Source organism: Suricata suricatta, chromosome 16, assembly GCF_006229205.1.
Source record: "Suricata suricatta isolate VVHF042 chromosome 16, meerkat_22Aug2017_6uvM2_HiC, whole genome shotgun sequence".
Taxonomy (NCBI): Eukaryota; Metazoa; Chordata; class Mammalia; order Carnivora; family Herpestidae; genus Suricata; species Suricata suricatta.
Window position 1 is genome coordinate 49,926,757 of NC_043715.1, and position 26,233 is coordinate 49,952,989.

General features: G+C 57.8%; 2 protein-coding genes across 12 annotated transcripts in view; one reads left to right on the forward strand and one right to left on the reverse strand.

Annotated features, from left to right (window-relative positions):
• The window catches only part of BBC3 (BCL2 binding component 3), an 11,804-nt gene extending 10,565 nt beyond the window's left edge, over positions 1-1,239 (reverse strand). The window contains exons 1-2 of the mRNA XM_029924330.1: positions 1,218-1,239; positions 1,101-1,108 (exon numbers count right to left, since the gene is read on the reverse strand). Of these exons, the coding sequence (XP_029780190.1) occupies positions 1,101-1,108; positions 1,218-1,239 (30 nt within the window). The remainder of the gene's footprint in view (positions 1-1,100; positions 1,109-1,217) is intronic.
• An 11,735-nt stretch (positions 1,240-12,974) lies between these two features.
• Positions 12,975-26,227, forward strand: CCDC9 (coiled-coil domain containing 9). Of its 11 annotated transcripts, XM_029925445.1 has the most exons (15): positions 12,975-13,078; positions 14,781-14,854; positions 15,001-15,105; positions 16,882-16,983; positions 17,152-17,400; positions 18,521-18,604; positions 18,702-18,875; positions 19,641-19,822; positions 22,122-22,171; positions 22,278-22,410; positions 22,821-22,911; positions 23,002-23,407; positions 23,767-23,859; positions 24,768-24,817; positions 25,380-26,227. In XM_029925445.1, exons 2-15 carry the CDS (start codon positions 14,852-14,854, stop codon positions 25,395-25,397), a joined length of 1,740 nt encoding a protein of 579 aa, XP_029781305.1. In that variant the 5' UTR covers positions 12,975-13,078; positions 14,781-14,851; the 3' UTR covers positions 25,398-26,227. The 11 variants fall into 11 exon arrangements, with proteins under 11 accessions (XP_029781305.1, XP_029781308.1, XP_029781299.1 ...); XM_029925448.1 differs by lacking the exon at positions 23,767-23,859 and having other exon boundaries at positions 23,002-23,221; XM_029925439.1 differs by lacking the exon at positions 25,380-26,227 and having other exon boundaries at positions 24,768-25,246.
• Positions 26,228-26,233: the final 6 nt, after the last annotated feature.

The window sequence follows — 26,233 nt, forward strand, 5'->3', positions numbered from 1 at the left end:
CGGGGCGAGGATGGGCACTTGGGATGGGCTGGAGACAGGGGCTGCGCTCGCCGTCCCTTCACCCCTCCAGGAAGTTGGCCTTGCGAAAACAGGGACCGCGCGTTCCCCTACCAGGGGAGACCTGGACGTCCTGACCCCACCGAGGCAGGGGCTGTTGGTCCCTCGCCCCCCGCAACCGGATTCAGGCATCTGGAAAAAGAAGCCGAGGATTCCCTGTTCCTTCAAAAGGGACCCAGCGTCCTGACCCCATAAAAATAGGAGTGCCCCGCCAAAGGACCCCGGCATGCCCATGCCCTCTGTGGCATCAAGGATGAGTCCCTTCACCCCAGGGGATGTTAGTTTCCTACCCCAGAAAACAAGGGCTGAGGGCGCCCCCAGAAGGGGACCCCAGGCCTGCCTGATGCTGTGCAAGTTAGGACGCAGCTTCCCAGCTCCCCTCCCAAACCCGAACTCAGGCCTTGGGACCCCAGGCCCTGAGATCCCTCAGAGTCCGTGGGCATCCGGGCCCTCCGCAGTGGTACTGGAAGACCCCTCCCCTCAACAGGCATGAGCCCCTCAGGTGTCTAACTCATCCAGATGAGCACCTGCCCAGCTCCAGGGTGCAGAGCACTCGTTTCCCTTCCCTCTTGAGCCCTTTGCCCCCAGGGTCCAACTTGGTCATCTCTGGAGACCCAGGCATTTGGCCCCACAGCTGCCTTCCGTACTCCCTGGCACTCACCCCCCACCCCACCTCCCACACATCAGGGTATCAGGCCTCACAATGTCAAGGACTCGGGAGTCTAAGCCCCAAGTGTCTCAGACACCCCCCCCCAGACACCTGCCGAAGTGACCCAGTCCTCACAGTGCTGCAGGGGGGCCTCTTCCCAGTTCCAGGACCCTGGGAAGTCCTGGACCCCAGGTCTGGATGTTCCCGCCTTCCAGTGCCTTTAGTTGGCCACCAGGGATCCAGGGCTGGAAGCCTCCGGCTTCAAGGGACCCTGATGTGAGTCCCCAGGCCACCCCAGAGAGGCTCAGAATCCTCAGTCCCCACCCCGGGGAGGCCCACATTGCAGAGCCCCCAGCTCCAGACCCTGGTGCGCCCAGGTGCGGCCTGCTCTTACCCGGGTACCTGGGGGGGGGGCGGAGTCGAGGATTACTCAGCCTCCAGAATGAGGCGATGACATCATCCTGGGGGGGGTTGACTAATGGCCGCGCTGGGGGGGGGCGGGGAAGTTTACCCGGTAACAGCGGCTGCCGCATGGCCCCGCCCCCCAGGAAAGGCCGGGAGGGGGAGGCATAAGCACGCGCGCGCTCATGCGCGCGCGCGCGCGCGCACACACACACACACACACACACACACACACACACTCAACACACCCACCCCCTCCAGCATCCCACATTGCACACCTCTTACTGGGACAAGGGCAGGGATGGGGGCAGTGTTTGTGTGACTCTGTGTGTGTGTGTGTGTGTGTGCGCTGGAGAGTTCTCTGAAGGTCCCCTGGGTCAGTGGGCTGTGTGTGAAGGGGTTGACATAGGGTGGTGGCTGAGTCAGGGTGCAGTGTGTGGGTGCGTGTGACTGTCAGAGGGCTATCGTGTATCAGTCGATCGTGGGTGTCAGTAAGGTGGTGCTGGGGGTTAGCAGGCGATGTGTGTCCCACTGGTGGCTGTGACTGTGATTGTGTGTCACCTCGCAGGCTGTCCTGGTGTGCGGTGTGTGAGTGTGACGATGTATCCATGCGTTGTTTCAGTCAGTGTGTTGTTTTCTGCACTGTGCTGGTGTGCATGGGTGAGATGGTGTGTCCGTGTGATTGTGTTTGTGTGGCACTGGGATTGTATGTGTGGTGGAGTGATGTGTGTTAGCAGAAATGCTAATGAAAGTGCTGTGTCACTGTGCCCTGGTGTCAGCGGATGCATCAGTGATCAGTGTCACATCACTGTGGTGTAGCGTGCTCAGCATGTTGTGTCCCTGTGACAGTGTGTGCCACCGGGCTTGGCTCTGTGTCGAGGGGAAGATGTGCATGAGTGTTAGGGTTACTGTGTGTGTGTAGACAGTGCATTGCCCCGTGGCATTGTGTGTGTAACGCTGTCATTGTATCTGAAACGTTGTGCGTCTCTGTGACTACCTGTTACTGAGAGTGTGCGCATCTGTGTGTCATCATGATCGTGTGTGGCACTGCGGTTGTGTTGTCAGGGTGATGTGTGTCCGTGAGACTGTACACATGTTACCAGATGGTGTGTTGTGTGGCATTGTGATTGTGTGTCAGTGGGATAAATCGGCTGTGGGATTATGAGGGCGTCGCTGTGATTGTGTGTGTCACTGACATGGTGCCTTCTGAGGACTCCATCACGGGGATGGCGTGTGTCTGCGCCATGTGGTTGTGTGTCGGGCCATGCTGTGTGTCGTTGTGGTTGTGGGTCCTGGGACGCCCGTGCGATGCCGCGTGCCTCGGCGTGTTTCTGGTGCGTGTGTGTGTGTGTGTCACTGTGACGGTGCGTGGGGGGGGAGGCTGCGCGTCCCTGGGACGGTGTCTGTGTGTGAGCCGCTGTGATTGTGTGTCAGCGCGCTTCGCTGGGTGTCGGGGGAAGGTGCGCGCGTCTCCGGGCCTCCTGCCCGAGAACAGCGGCGCCGCGTCCTGATTGGCTGCGGCCTCGCCAGTGAGGAGCTCGCGAATCCTGCGGTAACTTGGTAACTCGGTAACTCGGCCGCCGCCGCCGCCGCCGCCCCGGGGATGGGGGGCGGGGAGGGCCCCCCGCCCCGAGCCTCCCCGCCGGCTCGCCCCCCGCAGTCTGCGGCTCTGTCCCCTGGACTCCATCTCCCTCGGTCTCTGTGCCTCCGCTTCCCGGGTCTCTGCCGCTCTCTGGGTCTCTGGCTCTCCCATGTTTCTCTCCCCTACCTGTGTCCCTGCCGTCCCTTTCTCTGTCTCTGGCTCCCACATCCCATCTCTGTCTCTTCCAGGGTCTGTCTCCCCCATCTCGGGCTCTCTTTATCTCTGTCTCCCCCGTCTCTCTCTTCCTCTCTCTCTCTCTGGCCCTCCGTCTGACTTGGCCGAGCCGTCTCTCCTCTCCGTCTCTGCCTCCCTTTCCTCTGCCTCACTCTCCCCATTTGTGCCTCCCCTTCCCTTATGTCACCCACATCTTGTCTCTCTCTCCCTCCCTCTCTCCCCCCGACCCCTGTCTCTCTCCCTCCCACAGCCGTACTCATAATGCACTTTTCATTCTGCGGAGACAGAGAGGGGGAGTGTTCGCTACTTCGTCCTCGCCCCTCCCCGCAGGCCCAGGCTTCTGGCAGCAGGCCCCACTCAGGGCAGACTTCAGGAAGGACTTCCCGCCCTGCTTCGGCACCGGAGCGTTATCGCTCGGGCCAGGCGGGGGCCAGGCGGCCCCGTGGCTTCCGGAGGCGCCCGGGCGGGATGAGCTCACTGCGAGTTGGCTGGGATTTCATCAGCTTCCTCCTCTGGAGTGGCCCCCGCTCCTTCTCCCGCGCGGGCCGAGCGGACGAATCCTTCGGGCGCCTGCTGCCCCCGAGCGGCGAAATGCGGAAGCGCAGGCGCCCGCACCAAGTGTCCCTTTGCTACCAACCGTGTCACCAGTTTGGGAAGGCTGCAAATATGAACCCATTTAATCTTCACGACAACCCCTTGGGGCAGAGGGTATTTTCCATCCCGTTTGCAACGGGTAAACTGAGGCCACGGACCTGAGGTCGGCCGCTTAAGGCCACCCAGCTGGTGGAGCTCTATGCAGGCTTACATGCGGAAAGAAGGGAATGCTTGTAACCACCAAGATGACTGTGGTCATTCATTCATGCATTCAGCAAAGCTTTACCAAGAGCCTGTTCTGTGCCAGGCACAGTTGTAGGCACCGGGGACACAACAGTGAACAGAACAGACAAAAATCCCCGTCCTCATGAGGCTCATACTCTGGATGGGGGGATAAAGACAATAAAGAACATAAATAACAATACAAAGTGAGTCTTGGAGTCAAAAAAGGAAACAGGGAAGAGGGCTCAAGAGTGTCGAGGTTGTCTTATTCACTAGGATGACCAAGGAAGGTCGTCTTGAGAAAGACATAGTTCAGCAAAGGCCCAGAGGAAGTGAGGGAGCAAGGAATGCCCAAACTAGGGAAGAGCAGGTCCAAAGGTCCTGAGGCCAGAGTGGGCATATCCTGGGTGATGAGAAGGTTCTACGTGGCTGGAAGGGCTAGGAGCGAGTGAAAAGGGGGAAGGGGTGGGAGGAGAGGTCTGAGAGAGGGGTAAATCCGGATGAAGGCTTTAGCTTTTCCTCTGATGCGGTGGGGAGTCACTGGAGGGTTCGGAGCAGAGGGAGGTGAGCCGACTTGGTTCTAACAGACGCCCTCTGGTGGTCAAGTGGAAACAAGCTGCGCGCAGAGAGCAGGGGAGCCACTCGAGGTGGGAGAGCCCTGCAGGGGTGGTGGCCGTGGGGTCAGATGGAAAGGCTGAGGCATCGGGTGTGGGTGTGAGGGAGAGAGAGGAGTTCTGGGGGGGACTCCGGGTTTTGGCCTGAGCAGCTGGAAGGAGGAAGGGGCCGAGACGAATAAGGATAATAAATAATGGCCGCTGTCTCATGCTGTGCACCTACTGTGCGCCTGACCTCATTCAGTCCTTATGACTATCCTGAGCCGGGGAGGGGGGAGATGGGGCAGGATTCTGGATTTAGCCAGATTTATATACTGTGTTTTGATAGCAGAGCCTACATAATTGGCTCAGTACTATTTGTGGATACGATGGATAATGGCAATAATAGCAAACCGTACAGTGTGTGTGCCACTATTCTCTGCATTTTATTATTTTTTAAAGATTTTTTAAATGTTTTATTTATTTTTGAGAGAGAGACAGTATGAGTAGGGGAGGGGCAGAGAAAGGGAGGCACAGAATCGGAAGCAGGCTCCAGGCTCTGAGCGGTCAACACAGCCCAACACGGGGCTCGAACCTACAAACCGTGAGATCACGACCTGAGCTGAAGTCGGACGCTCAACTGAGGGAGCCCCCCAGGCGCCCCACTGCAACAACACCTTATTTTTTAAATTTTTTAATGGTTTTTATTTATTTTTGAGAGAGAGAGAGAGAGAGAGCAGGGGAGGGTCAGAGAAAGAGGGAGGTACAGAATCTGAAGCGGACTCCAGGCTCTGAGCTGTCAGCACAGAGCCTGACACGGGGCTTGAACCCACGAGAACCGTGAGATCATGACCTGAGCCGAAGTCGGATGCTCAACTGACCGAGCCACCCAGAAACCCCTAAATGTTTTTTTTTAATTTATTTTGAGAGAGTGTGCGAGAGAGACACAGAGAGCGGCGGAGGGGCAGAGAGAGGGAGAATCCCAAGCAGGGTCTGTGCTGTCAGCGCACACCCAACGTGGGGCTCGAGCTCACGGATCGTGAGATCATGGCTCGTACCGAAATCAAGAGTGGGGCACTCAACCGCCTGAGCCCTCCAGGCGCCCCCCCTTCCCAGTACTTCGCTTATCTTATGGAGTTCTTACAACATCTTATCACAAGCACCATTTTCCGCATGAGAAAACTGAGGCACAGAAACGTTACGTGCCTTGCCCAGCACTAATAATTATCATGGATTTATGATAGAGGTGGTGGAGAGGGCTCCAGGAGTCAGAGAGATCCCTGTGGGTTCAAATCCCGGCTGGACGTGTGACCTTGGGCAGCTCGCGGCATCTTGGGGCTTTGGGGTCCCGCTTTGTAAAACGGTTAGAAGAAGGCTGTTAGGGGGCGCTGGGAGGCTCAGTTGGCTGGGCGTTCGACTTCGGCTCAGGTTATGATCTCACGGTTTGTGGGTTCGAGCCCCGTGTCAGGCTCTGTGCTGACTGCTAGCTCAGAGCCTGGAGCCTGCTTCAGATTCTGTGTCTCCCTCTCTCTCTCTGACCCTCCCCAGCTCACGCGGTCTCTGTCTCTCAAAAATAAATAAAAAAAAATTAAAGAGGGCTGTTGGGAAGCAGGGGCTCTGGGATGAGCTGTAACAAAAGTGAGGCCGCCATGTAGGCAATGCCCTTTTAACACCGAATGTTAACTGACCGGAATTAAAATAAAAACTTAAAACTTTTCAGTGTGAGGGGCGCCTGTGTGGCTCAGTCGGTTAAGGCTCTGACTTTGGCTCAGGTCAGATCTCACATTTGTGGGTTCGAGCCCCGCGTAGGGCTCTGTGCTGACAGCTAGCTCAGAGCCTGGAGCCTGCTTCAGATTCTGTGTCTCCTTCTCTCTCTGCCCCTCCCCGTCTCATGCTCTGTCTCTCTCTGTATCAAAAATAAATAAAACATTAAAAAGATAAATTAATAAAAAAAACTTTTCAGTGTGAGTACACACCCTCTCTCAGGGTCGGGGGTCGGGGGACAGCAGAGGGCAAACCAGTTGGGACTTTGAAACAATCATGATGAAACAAATACTCGTTCAGTCATCTTGAGGGCCCTCGACGCTTTGGGTTTTGTGCCACCTCCTCCAGGCAGGACGGGCTGATTGCCTCCCTGCCTCTCCCTAGCGGCAAAGGAGTTCATCTTGTCTGTACCTTAGCCTGAGGGGCTTTGCGTCAGAGAACGTGCGGCCCTTTGCCTCCTATTGTGCCTGGGGGCTGGGGTCTACCTCTGTCTCCCTTTCCACCTGGCAGCCCGCGAGCGGGGCCACCATATTTCTTTCCCCCACCTGGGACGCCCCCATATTCATCTGGCTTGTCCTCCACGTTCCCCTCTAGCCTCTGCTCAAACGTCATCTCCTCAGAGAACCTTCGACGACCATCTCTGTCCCCTCACCCAGCCTTGGTTTGCTCCCCAGCGCTCCTTTTAACGTATTCATTTGTTTAGCTATTTATGGTCTGTTTCCTCTTGGAGAAAGTGAGCTCCATGGCGACAGGGACAGGCTTCCGGCACAGCTGTACGTTCTAATCTCCGTTTCACAGATCTGAAAACTAGAACGAGGCCCGGTGCAGAATAGATTTTCAGAGTGCAAGGACTGTTTGTTGAATGAATGCTCGACCCGCATTTAAAGCAGCAGGAAGTGCGCCATACCGCCTCCTGGTGGCCAGTGCGAGAGTCGGCCCGCGTGGCTGTCACATTTCCTACCGGATCTTCACCGAGTCCGATAATGACTGACTAAGGCGAGAACTTAGCTCCTTTTCACGTATAAAACATTTTTTGAAATTATTTTTTGAACTTCCATATTTTTTCAACATTACTGTTTTTATGTGTATTTGTTTATTTTGAGAAGGAGGGAGGGAGAGAACGAGCTGAGGAGGGGCAGAGAATCCAAAGCGGGCTCAGAATTGACCGCGGAGACCCCCGGATGCGGGGCTCACACTTCCCAACCGTGAGCTCATGACCCGAGCCGATGTCCCACGCTTAGCCCCCTGAGCCCCCCGGGCGCCCCTAAGAGCCCGTGCACGGGGGCAGCCGCTTTCCGTGAAGGACCCTAGGGAGGGCTGGGCCGCGCGGAGCCCGGCAAGACCCTTGTCCTGGGTTCGAATTCCGGCTCTGCCACCCCCGTAGTGGGTTGGATCGTGGCTCCCAAGGAACCCCATTGGAATAAGGGTCTTGGCAGAGGTACTTCTATTGAGGATCTTGAAGATGCGATCGTCCGGGATCAGGGTGGGCCGGTAACCCGATGGATGGTATCTCTGTCAGAGACAGAAAGGGGGAAGACACAGAGACAGAGAGTCAGGCCACGTGAAGACCCAGGCAGAGGCTGGAGTGATGTGCCTGGGGGCCACGGAATGCAAAGATGAAGCCGGGGGAGGGGCACCCGGGGGGGCTCAGTCGGATCCGCGTCAGGCTTCGGCTCAGGTCATGATCTCTCGGTTCGTGGGTTCGAGCCCCGTGTCAGGATCTGTGCTGACAGCTCGGAGCCCGGAACCTGCTACGGATTCTGTGTCTCCCTCTCTCTCTCTGACCCTCCACTGCTCACACTGTCTCTTTCTCTCTCTCAAAAATAGATAAAACATTAAAAGAAGTGTTTTTTAAAAGGATGAGGCTGGGACAGACGCATGGACACAGATCTCCCTCAGGGTCTCCACAGCGAGTCACCCACCCACACCTGGCTGTCAGACTTCTGGCCTCCGGAGAGGTCCGCCAATACCTTCCAGCCATTTCCGTGTGTCACCACAGCGGCGGGAGCCCGTTTTCCTGTCTGTAAAATGGGCGTGAACCAGACCTTTGGGGCCTGGGTCACCACTGGGAAGAAGCATCCCTTTCACCAATAATCTGTGACGTGTCTCCGGAGGCCAGAGCTGGTGTTATTTGGACGGGGGAGGGGAGGGGGCTCAGGTTATAGGAACAGTTAAGTGCACCTGTTGAAAGTGCATATTGCTGGGGCGCCTGGGTGGCTCAGTCGGTTGGGCGTCCAGCTTCGGCTCGGGTCATGATCTCACGGTTCGTGGGTTCCAGCCCCGCATTGGGCTCTGTGCTGACAGCTAGCTCAGAGCCTGGAGCCTGTTTCGGATTCTGTGTCTCCCTCTCTATGACCCTCCTCTGCTTGTGCTGTCTCTCTGTCTCTCAAAAATAAATTAGAAACATAAAAAAAATTAAAAACGAAAAAAGAAAGTGCATATTGCTGTCATCGAACAACCCACATTCATTCTCTTGCACTTCGTGGGGGTGGGGGGTGGGCAGAGATGCAGAATCAATTTCTTTGGGCCCAAACCAGGATGTGAGCGGGGCCACGTCCCCTGGGGAGGCTCCAGGGGGAGAATCAGTCCCCTGGCCTTTTGAAGCTTTTTTCCCCAGCTGTTTATATTTTTTAAATGTTTATTTTTGAGAAAGAAAAACAGTCCGAGGGGGGAGGGGCAGAGAGAGAGAGGGAGACACAGAATCCGAAGCGGCTCCAGGCTCCGAGCTGTCAGCACAGAGCCCGCCGCGGGGCTCGAACCCACCAACTGCGAGATCATGACCTGACCCGGAGTTGGATGCTTAACTGACTGAGCACCCCGGTGCCCGTCTGTCACCCTGTTTTCTGTGTCAAATCTCCCTCTGCTTTCCTCGCATAAGGACCCTTGGGATCGCAGCAGGCAGCTCTAAAGATTCCAGGATCAACACCCTCATCTCAAGATTCTCAATCACGTCTGCCAAGTCCCTTGTGCCACGTAAAAGGACGTTCAAAGGCCCCAGGGATCAGGATGCAACATCTTTGGGAGACAGTGCTCAGCCTACAAAACATTCCAATAGCAAGATGGGGTAGGCACTGTTATTATTGTTTTACAGATGGGGGCCCTAAAGCTCAGAGATGTTGAGTAACTTCCCCAGGGTCCCACAGCTCAGGCGGCAGAGCTGGGATCTGAAGGCAGCCAGCCTGGTTCCAGAGGTCACGCTCTTACCTGCTCTCCACATGGCATCCTTGTGGTCACAGAGTCCTGAGTTCAAATCCCAGGTGGGCTTCTGGGTAGCTGGGTGACCGACGGCCAGCGCCATCGGCTCGCCTCCTGGGCCAGCGGGAAGGGGCAGGGAAATTGGAACTGTCCGGGGCGCCTAGGAGGCTCAGTCAGCTAAGTGTCCCACTTCGGCTCAGGTCATGATCTCACGGTTCGTGGGTTTGAGCCCCGCGTCGGGCTGTGTGCTGACAGCTTGGAGCCTGGAGCCTGCTTCGGATTCTGTGTCTCCCTCTCTCAAAACCAAAACCATTGAAAAAACCCCAAACTGTCTGGGGTTTGAGTTGGTGACTCCAAGGAGGTGCCCAGTCAGGGTCGCTTAGCCGACCTCTGGATTCTGGCTGGGCGTCCATGCCCTCACTTGTTATGTGGAGATAATGATAAACCCTTTCAGTTGCTCAAAGTTCTGAGGAAATGCTCCAGGCCCCACGGAGAGACCCTCAGGGTCCAGCTCACTCTTAGTCTTATCTTCTGGTCTCCAACGGAAGGACAAGACCTCGTCTTAAAGGTTCACTTTTTTTTAAACATTATAAGAGATACAAGCAAAGACAGAATCTTGTATTTTTCAGCATCCCTGTCTCCACCCCACAAGCGAGGGATACACACATACATGTGTATATATGTGTACGAAAAGGCTTAGCCAGGGAGAGACGGCCCACACCACGCCATGACACCACCCTCGGGTCACCAGATTGGCAAAGATCAAAAAGTGATAAAACGCAGTGTCAGTGAGGCTGTGGGGAAATGTGCACTCTGGGCCTGCTTGAGGGGTGGAAGGTGGCACAGCTTGTTTGCTGAGCTGTTACCATCAGAGGTGACTTTACTGTCAGGCCAGTGAAGCAGGAGCCTCTGATGCCTCATCTAATGGAACCAGGGCTCCGGCCCACGCCCTGGGAGGGGCCTTTGACTTACATGTTTTGATTCTCTTTTTTAAAAGGGCTTCTGACTTTGTATGAATGTTAGGCTCGAAACAACCGGCATCTGCCTTGGTTTATTTTCCCTGAAATGTGATAATGGGAATTAACTTTTGATCCGAGGATTTGTCTTTTTTTTTTTTTTTCTGTTTTTTATTTATTCTTGAGAGACAGAGAGAGAGGGAGGCACAGAATCTGAAGCAGGCTCCAGGCTCTGAGCTAGCTGTCGGCACAGAGCCTGACGCGGGGCTCGAACCCGCAAACCACAAGATCATGACCTGAGCTCAAGTCGGCTGCCTAACCGACTGAGTCACCCAGGCGCCCCCAGGGATTTGTCTTTATGGAAGTTATAATGTTTCGAGAACTATTTGAGGCCTTGTGCCAAGCACCTGGTGTATTAGTTCGTTACCCCATTCAATTCTGCACCACAGACCTGGTAGGGAGATGCTGTGATATCTACTTCACAGATGAGGCTAAAGTCCAGACAAGTTCTGTAGAACCTCAAGGTCACACAGTTGGTAAAGGACAGAGCCAAATTCAGACCCAAGCCCTCTGGTTTCAGACTCTGTGGTCTTTTTTTTTTTTTTTTAATGTTTTATTTATTTTTGATACAGAGAGAGACAGAGCATGAAAGGGGAGGGTCAGAGAGAGAGGGAGACACAGAACAGGAAGCAGGCTCCAGGCTCTGAGCTAGCTGTCAGCACAGAGCCCGACGTGGGGCTCGAACCCACGAACGTGAGATCTGACCTGAGCCGAAGTCGGAGGCTTAACCGACTGAGCCACCCAGGCGCCCCCAGACTCTGTGGTCTTTTTATTTTTTCATGTTTATTTGTTTATTTTGAGGGAGAGAGAGAGGGAAGGGCAGAGAGAGAGAATCCCAAGCAGGCTCCATGCCGTCCGGGCAAAGCCCGATGTGGGGCTGGACCTCACAAACTGTGAGATCATGACCTGTGCTGAGATCAAGAGTTGGACGCTTAACCGACGGAGCCACCCAGGCGCCCCCAGTGTCTGTGGTGTTAATCACGACATTGGGAGTCCTTATTAAGCAAGGTTACAGGTCAGGTACTTACAAAGATGTGTGCCTCAGGAAGTTCAAGGCAGCACTATGACACCCTCCCCCAATCGGAAACAACTCAACCGTCCATGAGACCAAGTGAGGCAAATGAGGGCCCGTCTCTGTCTAGGCTGGGATACCACACAGCAGTTTTAAAGGTTGTCAACCATCCTTTGTTAAACCAAAGATAGAGCCAAAGAATTGGGGGCTCGGTTGGTTGAGCTCAGGTCATGATCCTGGGGTCGTGGGATCAAGCCCTGCATCAGGCAGTACCATGACAGTGTGGAGTCTGCTTGGGATTCTTTGTCTCCCTCTCTCTCTTCCCCTCCCTGCTCATACTCTGTCTCTGTCTGTCTCAAAAATAAATAAAACATTAAAAAAATTAAAAGGAAAAGATATAGAACCTCAGTGGACTATTCATGCCTTTTGCTTTTAAGAAGGGAAAGAAACCGCAATAATAGAGATGCACCCATTCATAAACAAATTTTCTGGAGCGCTTACTCTGTACAAGGCACTGTTGGAAGCACTAGGGCCACAGCACCGTATAAACACAGGCAATACAGTGGAGAAGGCAGAGAACAAGGTAAGTAAAACATTTGGTATTGTAGAGGGTGAACATAAAATGGAAACATAAAGAGGGGAAATAACAAAGGGATGGGAGGTGTTGCAACTTCCAAACAAGCAGTTTCAAGGAAGGGCCCTAAGTGCAGGTGACATCTGAATAAAATAAAGCAGTCATGCCCTGGGTTTGGAGAGTTCTAAGAAAATTCAGTTGCATGTGTAGAGAAGGTCTCTGAAAGGCTGTTAACAGTAACCTTAGAAGGGGCAAGGGATTCCTAGGTGCTTCCACTTTCCAGAATTTAAATCACAAAATAAACTTACCAGCAACCTCAGGGCATCCGGTCTGCCCACGTCAACTGTCAAAACTCTTTTATCACTTGTAATGACAGGTTTATCACATCGGAGTTTTGGTTAATGCATGAAACCCCGGGGACTCTGCAGCCAAATTGAGTGATCCCTCAGTGAGTTTCTTCCAGGTCCTGGAAGCACTAAGTTCACTCACCACAGGGCCTTTGCACCGGCTGTGTGTGCTCTGCCTAGACTCCCTCTCACCCCAAGCTCTCTCCTCCTGCCCGTCTGCAAGGAATCTCCCATATTCTGTTTTTGTTATCTCACATTTACTCGTGCCTTCCTTTGCGAGGGAAGGGATGGGGTCTGCCTTGTACATCGCTTTGAGTCCTTCCCTCCCCAAGCGCCACCCCTTCCCCCTCTGGCCGGGTACTCAGTGCAGCTTTAGAGAATGAAAGAAAGATTGTATCGGTTGAAGATGTTAACCTTCTATAACCAATCGACTCTAAGGTTTCATTGGCTGGAGGATGAGGGAGTCCCTACCCACCCCAGCACAAGGAATCATTGCCCAGTGCCTGGTACCAATTTACTGGAACCAGAAAAGAGGAAGCAGGTAGAGACTAGAGGATGACGTCTCCTTTCCCTGGAAGGAGGTAAATCTAGGGTAAAGAAAGTTTAGAAAGCTTCCAGAACATCCTTGCAAACCCACCTAGACACACTCACGCTTCCACCCGCGTGGGGTGCGGCGCCTTTAAGACTCCCGGAAACAGGCCGGCAGTACCGGAAGTGATCCTCTTAAATTCTCCTTTTCACGTGGTGCGGGTCGGAAGTGACGCGCGCGGCCCGGGAGCTGCGGACGCGAAGGCCGTCGGAGCGGGAGTCGCCGACGCCGCGGGGTCTCCGGGACAGGTGACCGGAGGAAGAGGCCGGGAGCGCGCCCGGAGAGGGCGGGGCCTGGCGCCTCACGTGGGGGGAACGGGAGCGGGTGCGCGCGGGGCAGCTCGAAGCTCGCGGAGGCGGGGTCAGAATACTCTGCGGGGGGCGGGGACAGGACGCCCACATGGGAAGCCAGAGGGGCGCTGGCGGGGCGGGACGGCGGAGGGTGGGCCGGACGCGGGCCGGCCAAGCTGTGGGCGGGGTCGGGGCGTTGGTGGGCAAATGAGGGCGGGGCTGAAAAGTTGTGCCCGGGATGGGGGCGGAGCCAAAATATTGCCCGGAGAGCTAGGAGGCGGGACCGGAACGCGGGCAGAACGTGCTGGGGGCGGAGCCAGAAAGTTTTGCCTGAGGTTGAAGTGAGTTCAGATCATCGGCCCGGAAGTCACGGGCAGATCCAGGGGGTGACGCCAGGGCGGGGCGGAACCAAAAAGTTACGGGTAGCCGGGGCGCGTGTTGGCGGGAATGATGGGGGTGGAGCCAGAAAGTTTTGCGGGAGCTAGGGGCGCCGTCCGATCATTGGCACGAAAGCCGGCGTGGGAGCCAGAACCCTGACTGAGGGCGCAGGGGGCGGGGCCGCGTTTCGAAGCGTGGAGGCCCGGCAGGGAAGCAGGGGGCGTGACCGGCAGGTTGGCCGGACTAATCGGAGGCGGGACCAGGTTGTTGGCTGGCGGGCCGTGGGCGGGGCTCATGTAATAACGCGAGAAGTAGGGGGCGGGTTCAGGCTCTCGCTTGGGGATTCGCGGGGTGGGGTCAGAGGGTTGGCTTGGAAAGTCAGAAGCTTGGGCCGGACTAACTAGGCACGGATGGGCGGAGTCTGAGGCTTCGCAGGATGGGCGGGGCCAGAAAGTTTGTACTGGCGGCGGGGCGGGGCTGTAAGCCGTGGCCTTCGGGACCGAGTGGAGGCCGGAGCTTTTTCCCGGAAAGCTGCGCACAGGCCGGGAAGTTCTGTCCGCGCTGAGGCGGGGGTGTGTTCACTGGGGAGGTTGAGCCGGGTCCGGGAAGCCTCGCCATTGGGTGCCAAGGTTGCTTTCAGAATTTTGGCGGGGGTGTTGGGGAGACAGCGGCCCCTCTCTAGGGATGCTGGAGGCGTGGGCTTAACATGTTCTCCCAGGGCCAGGGCAGCCTATAGGCGTGGGGTTCGAGCTTGTTTTGAGTGTGGGGTTATGGGACAATTCTGAAACGTTTCTGGGAGAGAGGCAGATTTAGAGTGTTCGCAGGAATGGAGCAGCACCAGAATGGACACGGGAAGGTGGGCCTAGAATTTTCTTGTACAGGTTGGGGAGGTGAGGATGTATCTAAAGCTCTCTGGGGCTGGCGGCCTGGGTAAAGCTCCCAGCACTGGGGTGTGGAGGCTGGATTAGAATCTTCCTTGGGAAGGGAGTATTGTTGTCTGTTTCCTTAAACAGTGGGGTGGGGCCCAACTTTTCCCATGGTGGGTGTGGCTGCAGTGTTTAAGTAGCAAGTGGGTGGGCGCAAACTATGCGAGGTCCGAATTTGTTCCGCCGAGGGGCAGGCTAGCACTTTAAGAAGACCGAGTGGAAGTGAGGGTTAGATCCCCGCGGAGTGAAGGTGTTGTTAAAGAGCATGTGTCTTTGAGAGGCGTCTCCAGTATAGGAGAGGTGGAAGCCGGCTGGGGAGTCACTGGCCTTAGTGTTTCTGTTCCCTCTCGCCTCAGGAGCCCCTGGTGCTGTGTGCAGAGTCGGTGGGGGAAGTTTGCCGGGTCCCTGGCCCCACCTAGCCAGTGGCATGGTGAGATGGAGAGCGGGGTCTCGGGAATCTGAGCTTCCGGGCAGGGAGCCTGGGAGGAGGGGACCCAAGTCTCATCCCCAGGATCGAATGGCCCTGGGGTGGGTGTAGCTCTCTCTTGCTGTCCCTCAGTTGTCTCCCCGTCTCAGTCAGCCACACTGGATCTGAAGTCGAAGGAGGAGAAGGATGCTGAGTTGGACAAGAGGATCGAAGCTCTTCGTCGAAAGAATGAGGCGCTCATCCGGCGCTACCAGGTGCCCTAGCCCCGCCCTGGGAGACCCCATCCCCTCTCCTCCCCGCAGTGAGTTTCCCTCACCTCTCCCTTCCTTAAAACCTTTTCATGGCTCCCCATCACTCAGGATAAAAGCCAGAGGCCTTGCCTGCCATCTCTTCCTTCATTCCACCCATCCATCTCCATGCATGAATGTTCACCAAGGTCTTTACTCCGGGCTCTAGGCTGAGTGTTGTTGGGGATTTAGCTGTGACTGAGACAGCCCTGGGCCCGTCCTTCTGGAGTTCACCGTCAAGTGGGGGCACTGACCTTTCTTCAGGCAGTGGTGATCCAGAGTGGGCCTGGCTGGGGGATTCAGGGGTCAGTGGGAGCCCAGAGGGGGTGCTTTACCCAGTCTGTAGGATATTAGGGAGGGCTTCCTGGAGGAGGGGATTTTGATCCCTGAAGGATGAGTTAGCTAGCTGGGAAAAAGAACCAAACATGTCTTAAGCAGAGGGAATAGTTTGTGCAGCAACTTGAAACTTAGGGGCGCCTTGGTGGCTTAGTTGGTTAAATATCCTACTTCGGCTCAGGTCATGATCTCACGGTGCATGGGTTTGAGTCCCCCCCGGCCCCCCGCTGGGGCTCCGTGCTGACAGCGTGGAACCTGCTTGGGATTCTTTCTCTTTCTGTCCCTCCCCCTGCTTGCTTCTTACCCCCTCCCCTCAAAATAAATAAACTTTAGGGAAAGAAAAAGAAGCTTCAAGTCAGAAGGTCAGTGGAGGGATATTGACCCAGGGAGGTCATCAGGGTGAGGGCTGGGCTGAGAGTTTGGGCGTTTTCTCGAAGGCACTGGGGGTCCTGGGAGGGCTTTGAGCAGGAGTGGGATCAGGTCAGAAAAGCTTTTCAGGAAGACCTCTCTGGCTGCTGTGTGCTCCTGGGCGGGAGAAGGCAATAGCAGAGCCCAGAGACCCCGGAGGGAGCTGAGGCAGGGACCTTGGGGGTGAGAGGAGGGACAGGGCTGTTGGGAGGACTCTTACAGGCGGGGGGTGGGGTGGGACCAGGATGAGGTCCAGGTCCTCGTCAGCAGTGACAGAGGAGGTGGTGGGGCTGTTCCTGAGAAGGGACCTGAAGGAGGAGTGGGTTTCATTTATTCATGTTTCATGCATTCATTCACTTTAAAAAAAAAAGAAAAGCACGTGGAGTTTCCATTGTGCATCACGGAGCATACTAGGCTTGGAGTGTACGCCAGTGAACCGAACAGACCGGTATCCCTGCCCTCGGGCAGGTTCTGTTGCAAAGGGGAAGAGACAGGAGAGCGGCAGGGGGGTGGTTTCTGTAAGTCCGTCAGGGGAGGGCTCTCTGCGGAGGGGACATTTCAGGAGCAGAAACCTGAAGGAGGTGAGAGGCCAAAGGATCTCTGGGGGCAGAGAGGACAGCAGGTGGAAAGGCCCTGAGGCAGGCCTAGGCCTGGTACGTCTTAGGAACGCTGAGGAGGGCAGAGCGAGTGAGGGGGAGAAGAGGGGAAGGAGGGTGGCAGAGGAGGTCAGGGTGGTAAGGCGGGCAGACTCATAGGGCCCCAGAGGCTGTGCGGAAGCCTTTGGCCCTTGCCCAGAGATGGGTGTCACAGGAGGGTTCTGAGCAGAAGAGCGTGGCGTGGTTCGGGGAGGAGGATGCTGAAGTGACCAGATTTCTTGTCTGGAGCTCAGGAGAGGGGCCGAGGTGGGGGCTAGTCTTGGGGGGCAGTTCATGGGGGCTGTGGGAACCTTGCTGGTGCCCGGGCCACTGACACCCTCCCCGTGCTGACGTTTGTTCTTAGGAGATTGAGGAGGACCGTAAGAAAGCTGAACTCGAGGGGGTGGCGGTGACAGCGCCCCGCAAGGGCCGCTCTGTGGAGAAGGAGAACGTGGCCGTCGAGGTGGTGAGCGCCACACCGAGCTGGGGGACTCGTTGGGACGGGGGGGTGGTGGTGGGGGGGATGAGACCTGAGCCCGGAGAGTCCCCCCCGCCCCCCACAGCTGCCCTCTGGGCTCAGGTGTCCCCGTCTCCTCATCCGAGTGACCACACTTTTTCTTCTTCCCTCATCCAGGAGAAGAACCTGGGGCCCTCTCGGAGGTCTCCTGGGACCCTGCGGCCCCCGGGGGCCAGCAAGGGAGGCCGGCCTGCCTCCCAGCAGGGAGGCCGGGCAGGCGTGGGCCGGGTGGCCCGGAGCTGGGAGGACGGTTCTGGGGAGCAGCCTCGAGGAGGAGCTGGCGGCCGCGGCCGGAGGGGCCGGGGCCGGGGATCTCCTCGCCTCCTTGGGGCTGGAGATGTCTCACCTGCTGACCGCAAATCTAAGGTAGGAGCCCAGAGTGGGCTGGAGTCCTCGGCCTGAGGCTCTTCCTGTCCGTTGCTGTCCGTTCCTACCCTCAGATGGACTGTCTCTGCTTGTCCGGCTTCCTGTGGCTGTCTTCTGCGGCCCCTCTGTTGGCTCTGGCTCTCCTCTTCCTTCCCTCCCCTTGACCAGTGTCGCGCATCCTCTCCCTCTGTTTGCGTCTCCCCTTATTTCTGGTGCTCAATCGCCCTCCCGCCTTCTCTCGCCCTGTGTCCCCCCACCCCCCTCTGGTGCCGGTGCTTCAGTCCAGTGCACGTACACCGCTCTCGTTTCGCTTGCTCTCTCTGTCTGGCTTGCTTCCTGGATGTGTTCAGGGGGGGCGGTGATGTCCTTACAGAAACCGCTCTGCCCCCCAGAGGCGGAGCTTGGCAGGCGGGGGGGCGCTTGGGCTGCGCAGCCCAGAGCCCACCATGGACTTGGGCTCATCTTGGTTCGTTAGTTCCCTGTTGCTGGGCAGCTCACTCCCCTGCGGTCCGGGGAGGAGAGTCAGGTTGAAAGGTGACCGGGAGCCTTCTGTGGACATCGGGCAATTGAAAGGCTCAGAGTAAGCGGCGGAAGAATGTTACTTTAAGGATGTTGATTTATCTGTCTACCTACCTACCTATTTATCTTAGCGAGCGAGTGAGGGGCAGAGAGAGAGAGAGACTCCCACGAGGTGCAGAGAGAGTACAGAGCAGGACTCGAACTCACGAACTGTGAGATAGTGACCTGAGCCGAAGTTGGGTGCTTAACTGAGCTACCCAGGGGGCCCCACGGATGTTTCTCATGTGTAGATGCTAAGCTACCTTCGCAAAAAGACCCTCTTGATAACTGTGGCTCACACCAAGTGGAGGCGGATTCCTGTCCTGTGTGCCGGGCCCTGGGGATGCAAACGTCCTTCCCGGCAGCTTGGCTGGGTGCTCATCTGAAACCCCGTTACCACGGAGGGAGGGGAGAGTGGGTCGTGGGGGGGTCACCTCGCCATCTGCCGAGTTACTGCCTGTGTCCGGGAGAGTGTCTGGCCTGCCCCGCCATCGGGCCGGCAGTGGGCAGTGGGCAGTGGGCTTGTGCGGGTCTCCCTGACGCCCGGGGTCTTAACCCCCAGGAGTGGGAGGAGCGGCGCCGGCAGAACATCGAGAAGATGAACGAGGAGATGGAGAAGATCGCTGAGTACGAGCGCAACCAGCGGGTCAGTGCCCCAGCGTCCCCGTCCCCGTCCCCGTCCTGTGGCGGCAGAGCCCCTCCCCGCCAGCCCGCCAACCCCGCCCCCTACCCTGTGCCCGCAGGAGGGCGTGCTGGAGCCCAACCCAGTGCGGAACTTCCTGGACGACCCCCGGCGGCGCGGCGGGCCCCTGGAGGAGCCTGAGCGGGACCGTCGGGAAGGCAGCCGCAGGCATGGGCGCAACTGGGGGGGCCCTGACTTCGAGCGGGTGCGCTGCGGCCTGGAGCAGGAGCGGCAGGTGGGTGCTGGGGCACCCCGGCCGGGCACCGTCCTGCAGTCAGGCGGCTATGGGGCGGGTGGAAGGGGGTCCTTCCCGCTGCAGGCAGTTCCTGTGGGAGGAGGCCCAGCGCTGACCGAGACAGCAGGGAGGTCACCGTCACGGTCACAGTCAGGTCAGGCCACCTCTGCAGTGCTCCCCTCACAGCTTCCTGCCATATTTGGGCTACACCTTCTTTAGATAAGTCGGAAACGTTTTCTGACTGCCAGGTGCAGGACACAGACACTTAGGTGCTGGGGCTGAGTCTTTTTTTTTCTTTTTTTGAAAGAGAGGGTGCAAGTGAGTGAGGGGCAGAGAGAGGGAGAGAGAAGCGGGGCTCTTGGTTACCCGATGTGGGACTTGAACTCACGAGCTGTGAAATCCTGACCTGAAGTCAGACACTTCAGGACTGAGCCGCCCAGGCGCCCTGCAGCTGAGTCTTAAGCAAGGCAGAGCCCCCGCCCTAAAGAGATCCGTTCTGCTGGCAGCTGCATAAGCTAACGTAGAGTAAGTCCCGCAGGGAGAGGGCTCAGAGGCTGGAGATGGGGTGCAGCTTCCGGGAGAGAGCCGGGATGGCCTCTCTGAGGAGGCTCCTCACGACCAGACCGCAATCTCCTCTCTGCCTTGTCACCTTCTTGTGTGACCTTGAGCACCGGGGGCATGGGGGAGAGACTGGGCAGGCTGGCAGGTGGCGCAGGGCCCTGACTGCCTGTCTGCCGGGCGGGGCAGGGCCGCCGGGCGGGGCAGGGCCGCCGGGCTGGCCTCGCTGGCTCGGGCGACATGACGCTGTCCATGACGGGCCGGGAGCGCTCCGAGTACCTGCGCTGGAAGCAGGAGCGGGAGAAGATCGACCAGGAGCGGCTGCAGAGACACCGCAAGCCCACCGGCCAGTGGCGGCGGGAGTGGGACGCTGAGAAGACCGACGGGATGTGAGTGTCCTCCCTGGCTCCCCGACCTGGAGCCCAGACCTAACCCCTTTATGTGTCCCTGGTGCCCTGCCCTGCATGTCGGGTTCAAGGTCGCCAGGCAAGTCAAGCCGCTCTCCCGTGTTGGCAGGTCAGCTGGGTTCGGCTGGTCCAGGGTCCGCGGGTCCGGCTGGGCTTGGCTTCTCGATGTGGGCGGAGCTCAGTTGTGCACCTGTGGGTCGGTGCCAGGGTTCAGGCCGAGGAGAGCAGGTCTCTGGGGAGGTGCTGGCCATGGCATTGGCAGGTGTGCGGGGGGGGGTGGGGGGGGTGGGTAGCGGACACTCAGCTCTCTTAGCGGCAGACTTGCTTCCCAGAGATGGTGCGGCCGAGGCCCTGCAGCTAAGGGCACGGATGGGGCTTCGACGCAGGGAAATCGTGAGGAATTGCTAACCGTGATTAGACATTCGCACCCCCTCCCTCACCAACCCAAGCCCCTGATCCGATGGCACTTATTCTTATGTGGCTCCATCCCCTTCTGGGTCCCAGGAAACATCCAGTTAGTCCAACTTCCGGGAAGCTGTCCCTTGTGTCGTGGACAGGGAGACCAACTTCTGCACAGGACAGCTGGCCGATGGCAGTTTTAAGACTGCTTAAGTTTAAAAAATTTTTTTTTAATGTTTTTTAAATTTATTTTTGATAGAGAGAGAGACAGAGCATGAGAGGGGGAGGGGCAGAGAGAGAAGGAGACACAGAACTGGAAGCAAGCTCCAGGCTCTGAGCTAGCTGTCTGCACAGAGCCCGACGTGGGGCTCGAACCCACGAACGTGAGATCTGACCTGAGCCGAAGTCGGAGGCTTAACCGGCTGAGCCACCCAGGCGCCCCTGAGACTGCTTAAGTTTTTAATGTTATTTTAATGTTATTACTGTTTAATCTTTATTTATTTTTGAGAGAAAGTGTGAGTGAGGGAGGAACACAGAGAGGGAGACACAGAATCTAAAGCAGGCTCCAGGCTCTGAGCCGTCGGCACAGAGCCCAGTGCGGGGCTCGAACCCATGAACTGCAAGATCATGGCCTGAGCTGAAGTTGCACGCTTAGCCAGCTGAGCCTCCCAGGCGCCCCTGCAGCTGCAGTTTTCATGCCCTTCCCACGCCCTTTGCCGCTTTGCAAGTTTTCACACCTGTCCTGGCTGTTGCTGGCACCGGCTACAGAAAGAGGGTGTTGGCTCCGTGCCTGGTGGTCTGAGCATTTATTTGTGGATTGTGAGCCCAGCGTGTGCAAGCGTGAGAAATAGTCTGCACCGATGTTGCGGCGATTTGTAAGGCGTAGGCAGCGGGGCTCTTCACGGCATGGGCTCAGGGTCAGGAATGAGAATGTGATTTTTTTCCCTTGAGCCCCCAAAGCAGCATATGGCACAGCTCAGTGCGTGGGTGTGTCGATTTTGGCAGCAAATGTTTATTGAGTCCCTCCTCTGCATCCTGGAAGGCGATTGGGGGTCTAGGTGACGGGGATACAGCCCGGAACCAAAATACTTCTGCCTTCAAGGAACCTAGATTCTAGTTGGAAAGGTGGGCACTGGAAGAGATCCAATGGCAGGTTATGAGGAACCACGAAGAATAGGGAGAAGGGGTGCCTGGGTGGCCCAGTCAGTTAAGTGCCTGTCCGACTTCCGGTCAGGTCGTGATCTCAGAGTCTGTGGGTTCAAGCCCCGTGTCAGGCTCTGTGCTGACAGCTCAGAGCCTGGAGCCTGCTACAGATACTGTGTCTCCCTCTCTCTCTGACCCTCCCCTGCTTGTGCTGTCTCTCTCTTTCAAGAATAAATAAAAATATTTAAAAAATTTAAAAAAAGTGGAGGGATGGAGACTTGTTTTAGACTTAGGTGATGTACATTTGATAATCTGTGATTATTTTAGACTGGTGTTTAGAAGGGTCTGAGTGGAAGCCTGGAGGAGGTGAGGGTGCAGGCTGCCGAAGGGTCTGGGGAAGTGTCCCCAGAAGCCGTGGGTGCAAAGGCACTGAGGCAAGAGTGTTGTGTGGTAGGAGCAATAGCAAGTGAGGCCTGACTGGAGGCTGGGGATTACGCGCTTTCGAAATTTTTGTTTTAGAGGTCAGACACTATTTTTTTCTTTCTGCATTTGTCACTTATAATGTCATGTTTGCCTCTTGTCCTTCACCTGATCCTGTCCGTCTTCTAATCAGTGACCCCTCTGATGGACTGTCTCTCCTGTGATCTTGATTTCTGAGCCTGGCCCCCACCTCTGTCTCCGCACTCCGTTTGCTCCCACTGTTCCCCTGCTACCTGCTCACCCCCTTCTCTTTCCCCAGGTTCAAGGACGGCCCCGCCACTGCCCTCAACCCATCATCCCACCACTATGGTGAGCAGGTGTCCTGTTGGGGGGGGGAGCGCTGACTGGGCCAGGCGTGGGGGCTTAGTTTGTGCCGTGCCCCCCCATCCCTGACCCCTCCCGGGTTCTCCTGCAGATGATCAGGCCTGGGCGCGGCCCCCCAAGCCCCCCACCTTCAGGGAGTTCCTGTCCCAGCACAAAGCAGAGGTCAGCCGCAGGAAGAGGAAGAGTAACCGACCGCAGACCAAGGCAGCCCCTCGTCCCTACAGGTGGGGCCCCCTTCCCCTGGCGAGTGGGGGGGCCTGCAGGGCCGGCCGGCTCTGTCTGGGGCTGTTTGGACTTGTGCACGTGCAGCTCTGTCATGGCCGTCTCGGCCCCGTCTGTTCTCGGCTACGAGTTTCTCTGTGGGTCAGGCTCTGGCTTTTGGGGAGTTGGGTCCTCACTCTCTGCTTTACCCCATCTCTCCTCTCGTCCGCCATCCTCTTCCGTCCACCTGTACCTGATACCTGGGGACACTTCCTCCTCAGTCCTGAGGCATGCTGGGTCCTCCCCTGCAAACCTGCACCCCCTTCTCGCCTAGAGCTGGATTTTGCAGCTCTTCTCCGGGGAGGACCTTGAGGTGGGGGGGCCCCTTTTTCCCGTCCACCTGGGCCTCACCCCTGTCCTTGGTCCCCTCCAGTGACCATGATGACCGCTGGGAGACGAAGGAGGCAGCCTCCCTGGCTCCTGAGGCCCCACAGCTCCCTCCGCCCGAGGAGACACCCTCACAGGTGAGGCTGGCCGTCCTCTCCTGGCATAGGGGGTGGGGGTGCTCTGGTCCACGCCTGCTCCTGACCTGACCTGCCTGGTGCTCCCCGCAGCCACCGGAGACCCCCGCTCCTCCTGCCCACCGGCCTCCCGAGGACGACGGGGAGGAGGATGATGGGGAGGAGGACGACGGGGAGGATGAAGAATGGGAAGATGTGAGTGAGGAGGAGGAGGAGGTCGAGGAGGAGGAGGAGGAGGTCGAGGAGGAGGAGGAGGTCGAACCAGCCCAAGACCATCCCCGCCAAGAGGCTGAGCCCACCGGAAGCCCCACCGGTGAGCAGGCTGACAAGGAGCCCTCCAGACCAGAGGAGCCCCTGCCACTCCCCCAGGCCCCTGCCACGCCTTCTACCCCCTTCTCGCCCCCTGGGGGCCACCAGCCCGTGTCTGACTGGGGTGAAGAGATGGAGCTGAATTCTTCCCGGAATGCCCACCTGGCTGATGCCCTCGCCCTCTCTCCGGGTGAGGCCTGGCCTTTTGGAAATGCATGAAGCTGGCTGCCTGTGTGAATGCTGGAGGGGTGCACTGGCCAGGGTGGGGGGACCGTCGGGGGCTGGGTCTCCCCTTCGCTGGAACCCTGTGTGCCCACAGCCCCAGTGGCGAGGGAGGACGGTCCATGCCAGTCTCTGGAATGCCTCCCCTCCCCCCAGATCCTGCCGGTGCTTGCACTCAGGGCCACAAAGGCCCCTCCCCAATAAAGAGTTCACATCCTCAAATGATAGTCCCCAGGTGTGTCCTTGACCACCCCCCCCACTCCCCCAGGGCCGTCTCTCTCATGGTGGGGGTGGGTAGGGGCTTGACTGGGCCTCCCCCTTTCCCAGGAGGTGACCAGCCAGCCCCTGCCTCCCTCGAGAGTGGGCCCCGCCTCCCAGGAACCCGGAACTCCGAAGAGGAAGGGTCTGAGGCAGCCTCAGGTGGGGGAGAGGATGGGGCCCCAGAAAATGGACTTCCTCTTTATCAACCCCCCTGCCCCCCTCCCCGGGGTGAGGGGGGTGCTTGGGGAGAGGAGGATTGAGTGGAGCTGGGGGTGCAGGAAGCTACATACCTGGGGCAGAGCTAAGCAGAGGTCCTATGGGGCCAGCGCTGGGAAGAATTGGGGGGGTTGGGATTTAAGGCTGACCCCAGGGTTGGGGGTTGAAGTCTGTAAATACAATGAGGGGGGGCTAGGGCCTAAGGTAGGATTAGGAATTTAAATAGGCCAAAAGTAAGAATAGAGAGGTGCCGGGTCATCGGTTTAGCTGTGGGCGGAGTTTGGGGGGGTCTGACCTAATAGAGAAAATTAGAATCAAAATGCGTTTCCGTTAGAAAGTTGGGCCCATCCCTGTGTCTCCACCTTCATCCGTGGGAGCCAGGCTGCGAATCAGGGACCTCCCCAGGTGTGAGATTAGAGTTTGGGGGGCAGAGCCGAGGAAGATCTGGCTAGAACTCAGGTGGGCAAGGGCAAAGGGGGGCAGGTCTAAGAGGGTTAGTTTAGGCCCGTATCGGACACGGGGGGGTGCGGGGGCTGTAGTCTGAGGGGACAGAGATTAGGATGGTCGGTGGGGGCAGGGTGTCTAGGAATTTCTCATTTTCGGGCCTTTTGCTGCCCAAGTGACCGTGATTTCGCTGTTACCAGATCACTTCCTCGATGGTAAACCGGGTTCTGCTGGGGTGCATGTAGCTTGTGGGGCCCCTGCGAGGATTAAAGGGAGTCTGAGGCCCATAAACCACTTAGCGCAGGGCGACCGAAGCCAGGCTCAGTTGGGATCAGAGATGGAAATAGACGGGTGGAGGACGGTGGGGGAAACTGTCCCCTCCGCTCACTGTCCCTTCTCTCCCCCAGAGGCGGGCACTGAGGGCCAGGAGACCGCGGAGATCACCGACTTCCAGAGGGTGCGTTTCTGCAAGGTGGTGGCGGCCGCTCCGCCACCGGGGGCCGCCCGCTGACCGTGCCTGCAGACTGCGGCCTCCGCGCTCTGCACTAACCTCCCGCGCCTTGCTCCTCTGCCCTCTGCTTCCGTCACGCTCCAGCCAGGAGAGGGTTAAATGTAAGGGGGGCGGAGTCAGGGCCAGTGAACGGGGTGGGACCAGGGCAATAGTCAAGTCTCACGAATGGGGGGGCGCCGTGGCACCGGGAGGGTTGAGATGCCCTAAGGTACCCACCTAATAGAAGCCCTGGGGGGCGAGGTGCCAGTCCCTGGGCCTAGATTCCCGCCTTTTGGAGATTCCATCCGGGGCATGGCAAATAGCCGGTGACTCTCCCGCAGGACTTGGAATTATAGGCCACCGGCCGTCTCTTATTAAACGCAGTGCTTCCGCTAACCTTTGAACTGTGTTTCTGGAGGGCAGGCTGGGTCGCTGTGCTTGGCGGGCTTTCCCGTGGCGGAAGAGGCGGGAGGAAGGGGTCTTCCTTCCTCCTCTCCCCTGATACGTCTTCCCTCCCCCCCTCTCGCAGGCCTCCCCGAATTCCTGAAGACGCTGCTGGGAGGGGACTGAAGCTTCCCCGCCTTGACGGGGAGGGGGCGGCAGGAGGGGGTTAGTCTGGATTTCCAGGCTGCGCTCTCTCCTCCCCGGAGACCGCCCTGGATCCCATGGCTTTAGGGATGGGAGAAGTTGAGGGTGGTGGGGAGGCCTTGGGGAAGGGGCGTGACTGGGATACGAGGCCGAGCTGGAGCTTCGGGGCTTTGAGTTTAGATCTCTGGACGCGAAGTACGGAGGAGGTGCCTTGAGGGACGTGGTTAGGGTGTCTGGGCGGAGCCACGGTTCTGGCGGGTGGCGTTAGAACATAGGCGGGCCTTAGATGTGGGAGCGGGCCGTGACAGCCGGTTTAGATGCGAGTGCCTAACGCAGGCGTAGAGGGCAACCCTTGGTGGAGGGCGTGATCAGTACGGTGCTAGAACCAAGGGAGTAAGGCGGCGGAAAGGCGCGCAGCCTGGACTGGGGAGTGTTAATCCGAGGAGAGGAGAGAGTGACCTCGATTGCTAAAATCGAGTGATTCAGAGAAAGGGCACGTTAGAAGCGGGGCGGACCTGCGGCTAAGGCGGGGCGGGGTTTGTGAGGCCTCAATCTGGTAAGGGCTTGGGGCTCGGAGGCTGGGCTAGAAGCCTAGGAGAAGTCCATGTCCCGAAAAGGGACGGTGTTGGGGCGCGGGGAGGAGGCCAGGAGGAGGAGGGCGGGGCTAAGCGCCGGGCGGGTTAGCGTGTAAGAGGTGTGGGCATCACCCGGCGCCTGGCCGGAGTTGACAGCTGCTTTTGCAGACCTGGGGCGGGGTCAGAGCTGAGTTGGGGTGGGGTCAGGACGCTAGTTATG

Coding starts and splice junctions, on each gene's coding strand:
- CCDC9 (XM_029925439.1), top strand. Junction 18,876..19,640: donor GCCTGGAGCAGGAGCGGCAG/GTGGGTGCTGGG, acceptor CGGGCGGGGCAG/GGCCGCCGGGCTGGCCTCGC. Junction 19,823..22,121: donor GCTGAGAAGACCGACGGGAT/GTGAGTGTCCTC, acceptor CTCTTTCCCCAG/GTTCAAGGACGGCCCCGCCA.